Raw genomic sequence first — 15034 nt, 5'->3', positions numbered from 1 at the left:
AATCCTACTGAGATAGCACCACCATGAGGTTGACATTTCTGGCAATTAGTGAAATGCCTCAACCATTATTGGATTGATTGTCATCAAATCTGGTTCAGACATTTCTGTTCCATTTCCCTCAGGATGACTTGTAAAAGTTTGGTGCCCAAGATTTTAATTTGTCTAATACTTTGCCTTATATTTATTAAATATTTAGGGACCGAGCGCGAACAAGTTTAGCAGCTCTCAGCCGGCCAGCAGATTTTCAATCCCCCGCTCTGCCTGGCCTTCTCCACACGCTCTGAAACCTCGGAGACATACGAAGCGACGCTTAGCGCCGCCCGACAGGAAATCGCAGCTCTACTTGTCTTTGCATTGACTTTGTATGTAAACTCACCACCCCCGACGATTGCTTCACTTTTGGTCTGAAAGCACCATTATAAGTCATGCAAAGCAGAAACACTATGCTACTGGCTAGGTTTTTGACATGGTATTTTTATTAAAATATTCTGTACTTTGCAAATAACACTTATCTGCCTACACTTGTACTGTGCATGTCGCTGTTTACATTGCAACGACTCCCAGTTTGTTTTCTGACGCCACACTCCCATGTTAAATTCAGTAGCAGTCCCAGGTCATTATTGGTGCATGCACCTGATTCTTTGTCTGTATTTAATCTTTCACCAAATCTTCTGTAACTATGAACTAACATCTGCTTCATGTTTACATCGGCACGCGCATACCCAGTGTACCTGAGAGGCCACTAACTGTGTGTTTTCAGTTGCTTTAATGTAGAAGGAGATCAACTCCAAAACGCAGCTAAAACGCTGGTGTGGACGGAGATCGTATTCGTTTTAATTCTCCGTTTGTAAACTAAAACAGAGTGTGGATGGGGCCTAAAACTTAAACACTGAACCTTTAAAATAAAGTGCTACCACTGAGGGCCCCTACCTATAATTGCAAATCCTTGGGGTTAAAACTTGACTGTACACAGAAATTACAAATAAATAATTAAATGTAGGCGCAAGCGGCAATGATCGGGATCCAAGCAAGTTGTGAAAAACGAAACATCTGACATTTTCAGAGGAGAAGAAGAGATGCAGATGACTTGAGAGATTAAAGTGATGAAAGAATTTGGCCTTTGAGATAATTGCAGAAACACAAATTTGATTTTTACAGCATAGCCTTGAGATCAGAGAGTGTCATTATATGTACCTGACTACTGGGTGAAATGTTCAACTCATTTTCCCAAGATTTAAAGTTTAAGCTGCACAAACACTTTCAGGCAGAGAAAATCACTCGATCCAAATAAAATAGAGATCTGAACAACCCTTATGGTCAGCAAGTCTCACGGTTACCTGGGGATTTGAACCCTGGATCTGCAGAGTAGGTGACTTACTGACTGAGCTACTCCTCATTAGAGAGGCCATTTTTACACATCACCTCACAAGTTGAGGTAGTGATGTCACATGTACCATACCTGGATAGTTTTGTCAGGTTAAACTTAAACAGCTTACAACAGTCAAGATGTTGGTATGAAAATTCTGAAAAAAAATCACAAATCATTCTGCTGGTTTTGTGTGTGTTGTCAATTAGTTTGGTGGTATTTGTTAGAAAACAACAAAAAGTTGTTCATACTGTACAAGTTACAGCAAGATTTTGAAGATCACTGCAGACTCACCATTTGACCGATCTTAAAAACCCTTTGAGACACAATGTCTGTGTTGATTTTGGTAGCATTTGAAGAAAGACTTGAATTAACATATTCTGAAAAATGTAGAGTGACTGACTTCTGAGATGATCATAGGTTGCAGTGAGGCAAACATTTGTCACATATCCATGGATGTGTGGACACATACGGATGTACACATACTAGGACATACGGGTGATTCTTAGATTTTTTGATGTTTGGAATGAGAAATGTTTTGAAATTTACATTTCTTGTAATAAGCCACGCCCACTTTGCGCAATTATTACCAAATTTTATACATCAACTGCATAGTCACGCTAGATTGTACAAACCAAATTTTGTACGAATCCATCCTGCGAATTACGAGGTATAAACTTTTTTCAAGTGTAGCACCCCCTAGTGTATGTAGTGTTATGTAAAATTGTAGGTAAAGACACAAAAATAAAAATGTATGAAAAAAAAATGGATTGACGTATCAAAATTCTTTTGATAACTTTGACCAGCTATGTCCATAGATTATCCTGACAAAGTTTCAGATCAATTGGCGACATCTAGGATGAGTTTGCAAAACTAGGTTTTTGAGAAAAGTGATAAAAAGTCACATACTTTGACATTTTTAGAGCAGAAGACCATTGAAGCAAAGATGCAGAGATCCAGAGATTAAAATGATGAAAAAGGTTTTACTCTAAACAAAGCTGTTTGAGATAATTGCCAAAAACGTAAAGTTGATCGTTATAGTGCCACCATGAGGGCCATTTTTTTTGCCTGAGTAGTGGGTGAAATTTGCAACCTACGTGCCAATTTTGGTGAGTTTTCCAGCAGTTTTTGCTGCCCAAACACTTCAGAAAGAAAGAAAGAATTTATTATTGCCTTTATGTCACCATTTGATCCATTAGATATACTGTGTTATCGTCAAATCACTTGGCTGCTCTTTTTTCTACAATTTTACTTTTGTGTAAATATGAATTCCAAACTACAAATCTTTGAACTGTAGCTTCTAACTGGAATAAACTGTAATCATGAGAGATTCATATAAGATAAATATTATTCAATGAAGATGCATCCTGTGTGGAGTGTATCTCACGTGATGAAATAAGCAGACATCACAGAGTGATTTGTGTTTTCTGTTTATGTAAATTGTTCAGGTAGAGGATATGTCAGATTCTGACATGTTTGACTTAATCAGAACAGATAAACAGAAGCAGACATCTGCTCTGAGTTTTCATCACCAATAGTTCAGCATTATTTTATACAAAATTGCACATGTCAAAACACAGGTTTGTTGTTTTTTTCTGTCAGTTCAGTTTCCTGAAATGGGACAGTGGCAGATTTCAACTTTTGAACACAAAATCTAAAGAATCTGACCAACCAAAAATACTGTAAGGAACATATTACATCACGTTTGAAATCCACACTAGCATTCATACACAACGATTTAATGATCAAATTAAAAGTCTGCAATTAATTAAAACGGACTTCTTTAACAAAACTAATTTTTCCAAGTACAATAATTTACAATCTGAAAATAATCCGACCAAAAAAAAACAAATTACCAAAAGGGACATTCCCTCATTTACACACTTTCATTTCAGAAATTAATTTAATCAAAAGAACTTCTTTGCTGCTGCTTCTTGTTGACTCCTACAAAAGAAAAGAAGGAGTGACGCAAAGCATTAGAGAGTTGTTTAAATCCACACGCACACGTATGGGCCAAATACAAACAGTGATGTCTTACTTGTACATGATGTAGCAGAAGAACAGGACCGACTGGACCACTATGAAGATCACAAAGTGAACAGTGGATAAGCAGGTAGGCATGGGAGGAACCTCAGGGCACTTCATAACCTTCTCAGCAGGATTCTGTGTGTGGACATACACAGAAGAGAGAGTTCAGTCAGCAGATCTATTTTATAAACCGCTCAAAGAGAGATTGCATGCTCTGATCTGCACCTGAACGTTACGCTGGACCAGGTGCTCCACGTCCCTTTTGACTGTGTGCAGGTGTTCCTTAATTTCGTTGAAGTGCTGAATGGTCTCATACGTTCCCATACCGACTGCATTACCCTGGTGTTGGGCTGAGCCGATCTGTTTCAGTGACTCGTAGAAAGAGTTTCTGCAGTAATAAAAAGAAGACACACTTAGTGACAGTCCCTGTAAGAGCAATGCGCAATATACATTAATACTGCAACTGGCTCCCCAAAGGACTGATACAAATCATCTATATTGCAACAGCCTTTTAATACCAAATAAATACCTCACAATTTAATCAAAATATTTCCTCAGCACACAATTTCATACAATTTCAAGAATTCATGTTGGGAAACATGATGTCCAGTAAATATGCTGTGGGGTGTCATTTATTTACAGTAATACAAATTGTCCAAAGTAAATCTTTTAATCCCTATTTGCTTGAGGCTACATATTCACAAAGTTTGAAAAACAGAAAATTACCATCTGATAAAAGAGGTCATGATTGCTAAATTAATCCCTTATAAAAACATGTTCTTACAACAGATTACAAGTACAGGAGGTTAAGAAACAGACAACAGAGGAACGCTCTCTGCAATATGGAATCCAGAGACAGATAAAAAAAAATACAAAAAGAGTGAACCTATCCTTTAATAAGAACAGGAAACAGCGTGCAGAGGGTGGTGTGATGGGTGAGAATGAATAAACACATGTACATTCATTCTGTCTGTGCTGGGTTTTGATTGTGGACTAAAGAAGAATAACAACTGCTGTTAAATAAACTAGTGAACCAGTTTAATATGCAGTATAGCCAAATCAATACTGTATTATTGAGACCACCACCTACTCCTTTCCAACACCTTGCTTTTCATAAATATCTAACATAAACAAACAAACATCTTGGATTTTTAGAAGGATCCCGTATAAGTGTTTTGTTATTTTAACAGTTTTAACGTTTTGCAGTTGAAAAATAAACTTTCTGATTGCCAAACTATGTAATGGAGTCATTTTATACATTAGCTTAAATATATTTAGACATTTCTGTGCTGCAGTACCTCGTTAGTTATCGGCCAACATTTACCAGAAATACCAGACTTAATCCAGTATAAACACTGTATTACGTTTTTGTCTAATTTATGGTGGTTGTTATAATATTTAGACTGGTGAGCTGACATAATGACATGAAAGGTTACCTTAGATTGGCTTTGTTCTTTATTGTCTTTTTAGAACTTTCTTGTAACAACTCACTTTCTTACAAGTTTAAAGGAATTGCTCGAGAGTTTTGGGAAAGACATTTGCGCTTTCTTGTTGAGAGTTAGATAAGAAGATGTATCTCAAGTCGGTACGCTAAAGATGAAGCTACAGCCAGCAGCCAGTTAGCTTTGCTTAGCATAAAGACTGAAAACGTGGCTGGACTGGCTCTGTGCAAAGGTATAAAAATCCTACCAGCACCTCTAATGCTCACTAATTAACCCATTACATCTGTTCTATTTGTTTAATCCATACCAAAAAGTTTAAAAACAACTTATGGTTATTTTCTGGGTTATTTCTTTGTCATTGAAGGCACCCAGTTGAGACTCCAGCGTATTTCCCAAAATGTCAAACTATTCCTTTAAGTATCCTAAAGATTAAAAAGAGCAGAGTTCATGGTCGAGAGGGTTAAAAGTCACTGCCCTAACATCTATACCACATCCTGCTAACGGGGTAGAGAAATCCTGTTAAGTTTGTATGCGTTTACCATTTCACACTAAACCTGAGCAGTGTGAGGGGCCAAAAAGTCATTTCAGATATTGACACATTCAGACGGACGATAGGTGCTGTTTTTTCCTGGTTCACTGCATCCATCTGGGTGTGTGTGCCTTTCTTTTAGTTACAGATGGTAGTGTCAGAAATTTCCATACATCACTCCCTCAAAAAGACATCAAAATATAAAATCCAAGACCATTACGGCTCACCAGTCAGAAAATGTGAAGTCCGTAAATCTGTATCTTCACTTTCAATTTCATCAGTAAATGAAGTAAAACTACAGTTTAAACCATTCTCAGAAGAGAATGAAGACGTCTGAGCCTGGATCATATTTCTCAACAAAATGCAATTTCTGAAAGTTGATTACTTACAGGGAGAAAGCAATAAGTTTCCCTTATCATCTTAAACACATCTAAGACGATTATAAAGAAAAAAGTGACTTGACAAATAAAGAAGGGATTGTGACAAGAACTCAATTGGAGGTAACCCATGTTTTTCCTGCATATGACAGATGTATTTAAAGACTCCTAATCTCATAAGGACAAAATGGTGCTAAGATTTGGCCTTTTCTTGCTCGGCCACATGGCTGAGGTCTGAAAGGATGGACAGGGATGACATATAAACAAAATCTAATTTGTTTCACGGAGAGGGAGGGAAAAAAATCTCCCTTGAGAAAGCAAATGAGCATTTATTAAACCCTACATCTAATCTTCATCTTCTACAAGTGACCCATTTATGAGCAGAAAGCCCTCCTTGGATATTTGGAGAGTCTGAGATGAGGTCCTATCATAAACTCTGTGTTTAAAAGATGGGTCAGGATAAACTGAGTGCTTAATCTACAAAGTAATACAGATCAGTCGCACACATTAGCACATTCGAGGGAGCAGCTGCAGCCTTTTGCCAGGGTCTGAACTTATTCACTGTGTCAAATCATCTTACTCCCGTGCACCACTCTGATAATGTGCTTTCTTAAAATTTAATCATTAAAGAAACTCTGTCTTTCCCTGCCATCTACACAACATAATTCACTTACAGAAGCGTTTGGGTGGAATTAGAAATTGAGACATGTGTAAGTGAGAGTCTGGGTTCATCTGACTTATGGGTCAACAATATAATAAAGAAAATCATGTATGCAAAATAATTTTGAGGATGAATGTCCTGCTGGATTTAGGGCATATAAACAGCTTGGTTCTTTTATGATACATGCGACTAAGAGATTAATGTTACATAAAATAAAATCTTTAATATCGTGTGATTCTGATTAATTCTTAATGCAGATGGTGTGTTCAAATTAAGACACACAATCAAACTGCAGCAACAGCCCAAAAATATGCCATTATTTCTCTGTCCGAACAGTTGATTTGTAAGTTTTTTTCAATTAACAGCTAAACGCACAAGTCAGAAACGTTGACATAAGCAGACTAGTTACATAATTCATAACTTAACCATTAGTGTAATTGAGAAATAATGAATACAAATCTGGAAATTCTAAAAAGGTCATGCTTTTCTGTTGCATGCTCACAATAAGTCCACAGGCACCTTAGAAAAGCAATACAAAAGCTCATATATGTTATGGACTAAATGCAAGCTCTAAACATAAAAATATTGTGAATCATTTGAATCTTTTGCCGTGGAAGGCACAACATAATGAAATCTCTTAAGCTGTGTTATCTGTGCACTCTGTCATCTGAGAGTGGCAAGGAGAGACCATTTTTAAACTTGAGGAAGAAAAAGGAGAAGAAGACTACTACTATGCCTATCATGCAGTAATTACTGTATGCCTCAGCAATGACACAATTCTTGTTCACAGAGATCTTTCAAAACAGACCCTCTAACTCAGTCATCTTTTGGGTTTCCCCACATGGCCCCGGTCTTTAGGCTGCTGATAAAAAGTTTGAGAATATGTCCAATTTTCTGCAAAGAAGTCCTGTATTTACAGCAGGTCTAATTTACAGTATGCAACTGCTTAACTCCTAAAATGTAATTAATCTATTTATTTTATCAAACAAATGAGTAAAATGGTTTAGAGCTTACAGTGTGATGATTATCCCATTTAGGGATGAGGCTTTTAAGCGTGCGTGTGTGTGCGCGCGCGCACATGCACGTGACTGACTGTGGAGGGACTTGTTACTGCAGCTGGATTATCGGGCTGGCAGCACACCTGTGTGGCGACTGCATCCCGAGATTAAATATGATTTGAGGGATTTAACCGCCAGGATTTCCCTTGTTTTTCTGAAGTATCACGGATCCGTCTTTATGTTTGTTGCAAAAACAACAACTAGTTTTTAACACTGAGCAAACGTCAACAACAACGGACACTGTCGTTACTTACCTCAACTCATTCAGGTTTTTGAGAACCTCCTGCTGGGTGGCTACAACAGAGCTCAACTGTTGTTGACCGGCAGTGTCCAGCTAAAGGAGAAATATAACATAACGGTCTGAATGTTAAACACTCCAGTGTTGACATTTGATAAAGCAGTCATTAAAAAGGTTTAATAGTTCTCATAAATGTCATAAACTTAACTTCAACTAGAGTAAGAAATTACACTGAACGGAACAAACATAAATCTGAGCAGGTTGCAAGTGGTCTCTTATGATTTGAATACATTTTTAAAATCAACTGACTAGATATAATTTTGTAGACGGACCCTCTATTATTCAGATTCCTACAATTATGCTTGTGTTAAACATGCAATTCTAATTTATTAATCGTGTACCCATAACTATGTGCATTCTGGTGTGAACTCGTCTCTTGGCAGTAACGTGCTCACCTGTCCTGACTCAGCGTTCATCCCTTTCTTGGCGACCTCGTCGGTGATGACCGAAACATATCGCCTCTGCTCATCCAGGATCATAGCGAGCTGCCGGTGCAGCTGTTTGATCTCCAGGTGGATCCGGTTCTGGCCTTCAAACACCTGACGGATCTCCCGGTCATTCACGCTCTCATACAAGTCCTCAGCTGCAGAGGATACAAACATCCAAGATTAAAACACAATTAAGATAAAAACCTACAAACCTATCATGAGGTATTCCAAATGTAAAATTTGGGCATGCTCGTGTCTCTTTGAGTATATTAGGATATTTTTATTCATATTATTATTTTCCACACAAACTAACTTGGTTTATTCAGATAATATAAATCTGATAATAAACACTTAAAATAAAAACAACAATTTTATGTTTAATGATCACTTTATGATTGGGGCATTTGGTTTCAGAAAACTAACTTGGCTCTCCTTGGACATCTGGGTGCTCTTTCTGAAACTCCTCTTTCTTTTTGTCGAGCTCTTGCTGGAAGTTCTGAAATTCCTCTTGGTACTTGTCCTTCTCTTCTTTAGGAATCTCAGATTCAGGTGGGGGCTTCAATGGGAAAGACAAAAAAAACCCCTCTCTGAACTCAATAGAGGCAGTGCTTTAGGCTATGTAGTGCGCATGCATGCATGTTGCACACAGAGACACACAGCTACAGAGAAGTGAACGGCACACACACTGGGAAAGTATTAGGAGCTCTAGGAAAATGTAGTTACCGGTTGCTGGCCTGGCTCTGTGAGTCTGAATAACAAAAAGGACAAAACGTCGTGGTCATCTGATGGAGGAAAGAAATTCTGAATTAGAAAATAACAGAAATGAACACTTACATTACTGCACAGTAATAACAAGATAATAACGGGTTATAATGTAGGAGGAAAGGCAATACCATGGTAATTACAAAAATAGTGGGTTATAACAATGGTAATATGTGTTTATTTTCTGTAACAGGATAATAGCAGGAATGTTGCAATGTTATTCCGGCTCGCCATTCTGTGTAAAGCGTAAAAACACGGAGGTAATAACAGGGCAGATTTAACGTCTGTGTGAAAAGGGGGGAGTCGGCAGGACGGGACAGGGGTGTGTGACGTTTTTTTCCTCTACCACCATGGGAGATTTAAAAAGCAGCAAGCGGCAGTTAGCATCAAATCACTCGCACAAACACACTGCTCGCACTGATCATTTTGTATACGATGCACAGCAGCTTTGCTTGTGTTTGCAGAGTGGCATAAATGTGCACGGCTAACAAACACACCTCAACAGACGCCATCATTACTGTTTAGAAAGCAATGATGCTGCTTGACGTATGTCACACCAGACACGCTGTTGTGTTACAGGTCATGCCTCTTCTGCTTCCACTAATTATGACAAGCAGCTACAGAGTTGTTAAATTCACTAGTAAAGCTCTGTAGCTACTTGTCATAATTATGAAGTCATACTGGAGTATTTAGTTACAAATTAGTATGATATATCATTTTACTTGAGGGGGCACAAAAAGAGTAACTAATAATTAAGTAATTAGTCATTAATAGTTGTGTGCCGATCAGCAGCTGGTTCAGAGTTAATCCGGACGACTCATGAAAAAAGTGGTCAGTCTGTCAATTCTCAGATATCACCAAGTCAGTTCTATAGTAAATCACCATTATCTGCTATCTAGTCCTGCATTCGGAGTTATTCACTAACTACTTTAACAACCATATTGTAAAGTGATGTCCTGAACAGTCCTTACTTAGAAATACGTACAGAAATTTCAGTGGAATAACCACAAAGCAGCCTGATTATGCTGCCACAGCGCTTGACAATTTCACATCATTTCGTATTTCAGCGGAGCCTAGACAACAAGTCTGATGTATAAATGACTCAACACGGATGATAAGAGTTTTAGTTAGAGGACAAACAAAAAATACAGAGCTTTTTAAACAGGTAGATCCTGACATTAAAACTTTTAAGGGTTTTTAACACAGAGAATAGAATAATACCTGCTAAACCACCAGTGGCAGCTGAAATGCCAAAGAAGCCCTCGCTGGGAATGACCATGTTGTCCACCTTTGTGCAGAACTCATAGTCCTCTTTGTCTGGAGTGAAACCATTGTTGATCATCACCTGAGGAGGAAGATAGAACAACGATACAGCTAACAAAACACCACTGACCGTGCTGATCATTAAACATCATCTCTTCATATATATACACACACGTACACAACTTCATATATACAGGTATTAATTCTTGTATTTGATGCTCAACATGTGAGTGTTTATGGTTTCTCATACCGTCAGAGTCTTCTGGTAGTACGTTATTTTTGCTCTCACAGGATAAGGTTTGTTGCGGAAGTCTCGTAAACAGGTCCCGAGGGCTTGTGTGGTGCCATCACTGGATCAAAAAAAACATTTTCAGACCAATTATAACAGTTACATTCATCTATATATAGCACTAGACTCCCCATGGACACTGAGCATGAACAGGGAAATTCTGATTTAAGTTTATTAAATAAGTAAATAACATTAATGCCCGTTTATGTTTTTGTAAATATTTGTTTAGCAGTACAGTAAACAGTGTGAAATCTAAGACAAACTGGAATGGCATTTAAAAAGTGATTTAAAGCTTTCACTGGGCCGGGGGAGATTAGGAAAGATAGAGGATTATTTACTTTCCAAGCAAATATAATCATATTTCCTAATCTTCTTTAAGTTGTTAAAATTTGAGTTGGTGATGACATCAGAGCAAAACAAAAGAAATGTTGACTTACTTTTGGTGGTCATAAACAAGGTTGCCATTGTTTCCCACAACAATTATAGCTGGGTTATTTTTCTGGAGTGAAGATGAGAAAACAAGGAGACCCATTAATCCTTTATTTTTGTCATTTGAAGATCAGAGGTGGCTTTGCTTTTAGGTAATCTTATTCAAAAATATAGATCCCACACCTGAGCACAAATAAATAACATTCAGATGTGATATAAATGGACCTGTGAAAGATTGTTTTGCATGACATCAATAGATAGATTTAAACAAGAGTAAAGAAAGAATTGTACATATAGCTTTTTTTAAACCACCAAAACTGGTCAAAACAAATACGTTAAGATGCAGAATATGTAAAGTGAACCCCACAAAGGGATCAGCTCAACACTCTTCACCTATAACTAAACCAAAGAGAAGCTGCGATTGTTGCAGTACCTGTTGCAGATCATCTTTGAACTGGCAGTTTCAACCAAACAAGAACAGAAAGAAAAATCATGAATAGCTGGGGCTAAACAATTCTTGGAAATGTGAAGTTGACACCAACCTTTCCATCGTTGTCAAAAGAGTCAAAGAAGACTCCAATTCCATTCCACTGGTCAGCGGCGCCGTACACGGGGCCGTCGAGGCCTTGTGCAGTGGTGAACCACACAGCCTTTTAAACGAAGAAAATTTTGTGCAAATATTAGTTTGTTTTAGCATCATTCACAAAACAAAAGTAAAACGCAGGAGCCATTTTTTGCCTCTTAGGTTTCTCTCCTGATGAATATGTTCAGATCAACAGTGAGCTGTGAATGTAAGAGAATATATATAAAAAAGGTATATAAGTATTTATTTAAGTGTTATACTGAGGCTATGAATTAATTTTTAGCCATCACACCTTGATACAACAAAATCGTCCAGAGACATGTTTTAACTACATCAAAAATATGTCCATTAAAAACCTCAAACTACTTATTCAGCACAAATCAATTCATGGGTATCCAGTCGTGATCAGTACATCATCTCCTCTGATCAGAACCTGTATTATTTTGCTTAAATATTGCTAAGAAATACCCACTGAGTTCAGACCACTTCAATATATATTCCAGGCAAGACAGCGGCTGACTAATAGTTACACAATTTAGCCTATAATTTGGGTGATGTGTTTCATTAAGGCTGCCGAGTGAAGTTTAATAAAAGTGGACTGTTTACAGCTCAAGCTAGCTCAAGATGTTCATGCTGTTCACAAGAGTTTGTCCGTCATATGAGGAAATGCTTGTCATTACGCCCTGTGGGCACAACACACCGCCTGAAACAGGATTTGCAACTTATCTTCAAATTCGGGTTTCTCCATGTCAGATGTGCAAAGTTTCATAAGCTCAGTCTTACTTAACCGTTGTTGACAGGAGGAGGGGGGTCCTCAGCTCTCATTACAGCTAATTTTTATTTCTCACATCAGCATGGTCAACATATAGTCAGGCTTGGTGTATTCATCAATTATGAAGTTGGAAATCTTTGGGTGTAAGGTTGTGGCTCAAGTGCTAACTGCAGGGTAGTAGTAGCAGTAAGATTTTTGATACCTGAGTTAATATGACTACTGAGTTACCAATACTTCTTCAATTTTGGGGACCTTTAACGTGTTTTAACTTATTTTTAATTTAACAAAATGTGCTAATTTACTTTGCCTACATAAAATATAACATTTAAGGTCTAAAGTAAGAAAGGTTTACTGATTTAGATTATGAAATATTGGATTAAAGTAAGCAAGAATGTGACCAAGCACTCAATACCAACTTTTCATCAACAACGTTCGATGCTACAGACACATGTTGGTTGGTACTTTAAAAAGTATTGAGGTTAAATAACCAGGTAAATACCCAGCCCAAATGTAGATGCATCGATCATGCCAGTTCAGTGTTCTGTCAGAGTTAAACGTGCTCCTGAGCGAAGCAGATAGTTCTGGACATACAGTGTGTTAAATGTAAACCTACATTAATAAGCTGCATAGTATAACACATTCCCCGACGCATAAGTTTCACCCCTCCTTACCAAGCCGTCCGCTCCCATTCTGCCTCTTCCAGACACTCTGAAGGTCACCTCAGCCTCCCAGTGTTCAAAGTTGACTTTGTTTTTTGTCCACACAGTGCCCCTCTGGCTCCTGAGCGATGGCGTAATGCGCACCTGATCTGCACTGGGAATAGCATCTGAGATGAGGAGGAGAGATGGAGAGAGTGAGCAGGAATTCAGGAGCATGTTATGTTCGATGTTCTCTATGAAAACGTGGTTAATAATCTGTTTTGTGAGAAAACATACACACAAAAGTAGTCTATAGTGACAGTCCTTTTTATGCATGGCTCCTTCTTCCACTCGATCCGAAAGAGCTCATGCCGGCTAACTTGTAGTATTGTTATTATAAGGCAGCGTTATCGGGGTGTGCCTACTCTCTAATCTTTCAACTGCCTCAGTACCTGTTTCAGAAAGTGAAGATAATTTTCCTCAAATGTGTTTATACAAAAGTGTTACATAAAGATTTACATACCGTGGTGAAAATAGGATTAATCGACAATAATTTTTAATGTCGAGGGCTACTTATCATTGTAACTTAAATAACTTTTGAGTGCTGGACAGACAAAATGATCAAACGAAGCTGAAGCCCATAACATTACCAAATTCCAGCTTCTCAATCATTGTCCCCTTGTTTACTGTCAATGAGTTTTCTGTCACCTCTATATTGTCCTTTCTAACAAAGGAAAGAAAAATATCCCCCAAGAGGATGATGTCATATTTGACTCTTCATTTGTAAAATAATCAGTATATCTATCACTAACCAAAACAATCTTCAGTAACAGCCTTTAAATCAATGCTTGTTTAGAGGAAATCTCGTGCAGCCCTTAGTGAATGTTCCTATCAGCAACTGGACAACTCACTGTGTGATGCAAGAATCCAAAGGCCTATTTTTTGCAAGAGGGAAAAAGTTCAACACTCTGGCAGCCATCAGGGCCTTTTAACGTGCAGTTTTTAAATCAGCCCAGGACACGTTTGAATATCACTGTTCACCTAACATAAAGCTCGGGTGCACAATGTATGCATTCCCCGGTGCAGTTTTGAATGAAAAAAGCAAACCGCTGTCACTTCTCAACAGCCTGAGCGGAAGCAGCTTCCATTGCAAACCGTGAACATGAACCTCAGCTGTCCTCGTTGTCGTGAACGTTAACGTTAAGTTTAAACATTAGTTGACCAGCAGCTCTGTGGTGCTGACAGCTGGGGACAAACTTACTTCCAGTGTGGATCCAAAACGGGATACTTCCGTCGGTTTGAGACAGATGCGGTCCTTTGAAGCTGTATTTGTACTCAAACCGTCGGTGAGGAGGCTCTTCTGACGTCAAGTCACCCGCGTGAATATCGGCGACACTGCACTGAAATATTAACGTTGTGAGAAAAGTTAAAATCAACACACGAGTATTTGCAGCCGGGCGCTGTGCTATGGACACCGCCATGTTTCGGTATCACTGCTGACGTAGCGCTGAGGCCACGGGCATGACGGGATGCCTGTAGGGCCAACAGGGCGTTTTCTCATTGGACGATTTTTTGGTCCTTTTTCTTTCTCTTTTTTATTTTTCGTTGTGGTTACAGCTGATGTCAACACGAGGGACGCCGGCTGTACATAAATCACACTGTCAAATAAATAAATAAAACATTACATATATTCATAGTCGTATATGCCACTTCTCATACGCAACTAGACAAAAAGCTGTTTATATTGCTGGCTTTTTGGATTTAGCAGATTTTGCATATCTGTTTATTGATATTTTATATTGCACTCAATATGTACTGCAACTGCTGCACAAAAGTTTTATTCATTCATTCAGTCATATTTTACATTGAGGGTATATGCATAGGCCTATAAATTAGAGCTCCACATATCAAAACATCGTTATTAATCTGCCAATTATTTTCTCTAATAATCTTTTTATTGTTTGGCACATAGTAGTGACTACAGTGTCCTAAAGCCCAATGTGATGTCATTAAATGTCTTGACTCTGACCATCAGTCCCAAAACACACAGATGTGAACAAATATTAAAGAGGTCATATTATGCTAATTTTCAGGTTTCTAATTGTATTATT

General features: G+C 38.1%; 1 protein-coding gene across 1 annotated transcript; it reads right to left on the bottom strand.

The window, feature by feature from the left end:
* Positions 1-2787: 2787 nt before the first annotated feature.
* Positions 2788-14434, bottom strand: lman1 (lectin, mannose-binding, 1). The gene is made up of 13 exons (XM_038734009.1): positions 14185-14434; positions 12957-13111; positions 11473-11580; positions 10939-11000; positions 10463-10562; positions 10171-10294; positions 8911-8969; positions 8611-8743; positions 8155-8342; positions 7716-7795; positions 3620-3782; positions 3405-3529; positions 2788-3310 (listed from the first exon to the last, which is right to left on the bottom strand). Exons 1-13 carry the CDS (start codon positions 14402-14404, stop codon positions 3274-3276), a joined length of 1554 nt encoding a protein of 517 aa, XP_038589937.1. The 5' UTR covers positions 14405-14434; the 3' UTR covers positions 2788-3273.
* Positions 14435-15034: the final 600 nt, after the last annotated feature.

Source organism: Micropterus salmoides, unplaced genomic scaffold (genome assembly GCF_014851395.1).
Source record: "Micropterus salmoides isolate LMB-PRFRI ecotype aquatic unplaced genomic scaffold, ASM1485139v1 Ms_hic_scaffold_20, whole genome shotgun sequence".
Taxonomy (NCBI): domain Eukaryota; kingdom Metazoa; phylum Chordata; class Actinopteri; order Centrarchiformes; family Centrarchidae; genus Micropterus; species Micropterus salmoides.
This window is presented reverse-complemented; position numbering and strand designations above follow the sequence as displayed.

Excerpts from the sequence above, each read along its gene's own strand:
- lman1 (XM_038734009.1), bottom strand. The coding sequence starts at position 14,404 with ATGGCGGTGTCCATAGCACAGCGCCCGGCTGCAAATACTCGTGTGTTG. Across the intron at positions 10,295-10,462 it reads ACTACCAGAAGACTCTGACG|GTGATGATCAACAATGGTTT; the intron begins GTATGAGAAACC and ends CTTCCTCCTCAG. Across the intron at positions 3,783-7,715 it reads AAAAACCTGAATGAGTTGAG|AAACTCTTTCTACGAGTCAC; the intron begins GTAAGTAACGAC and ends TTATTACTGCAG.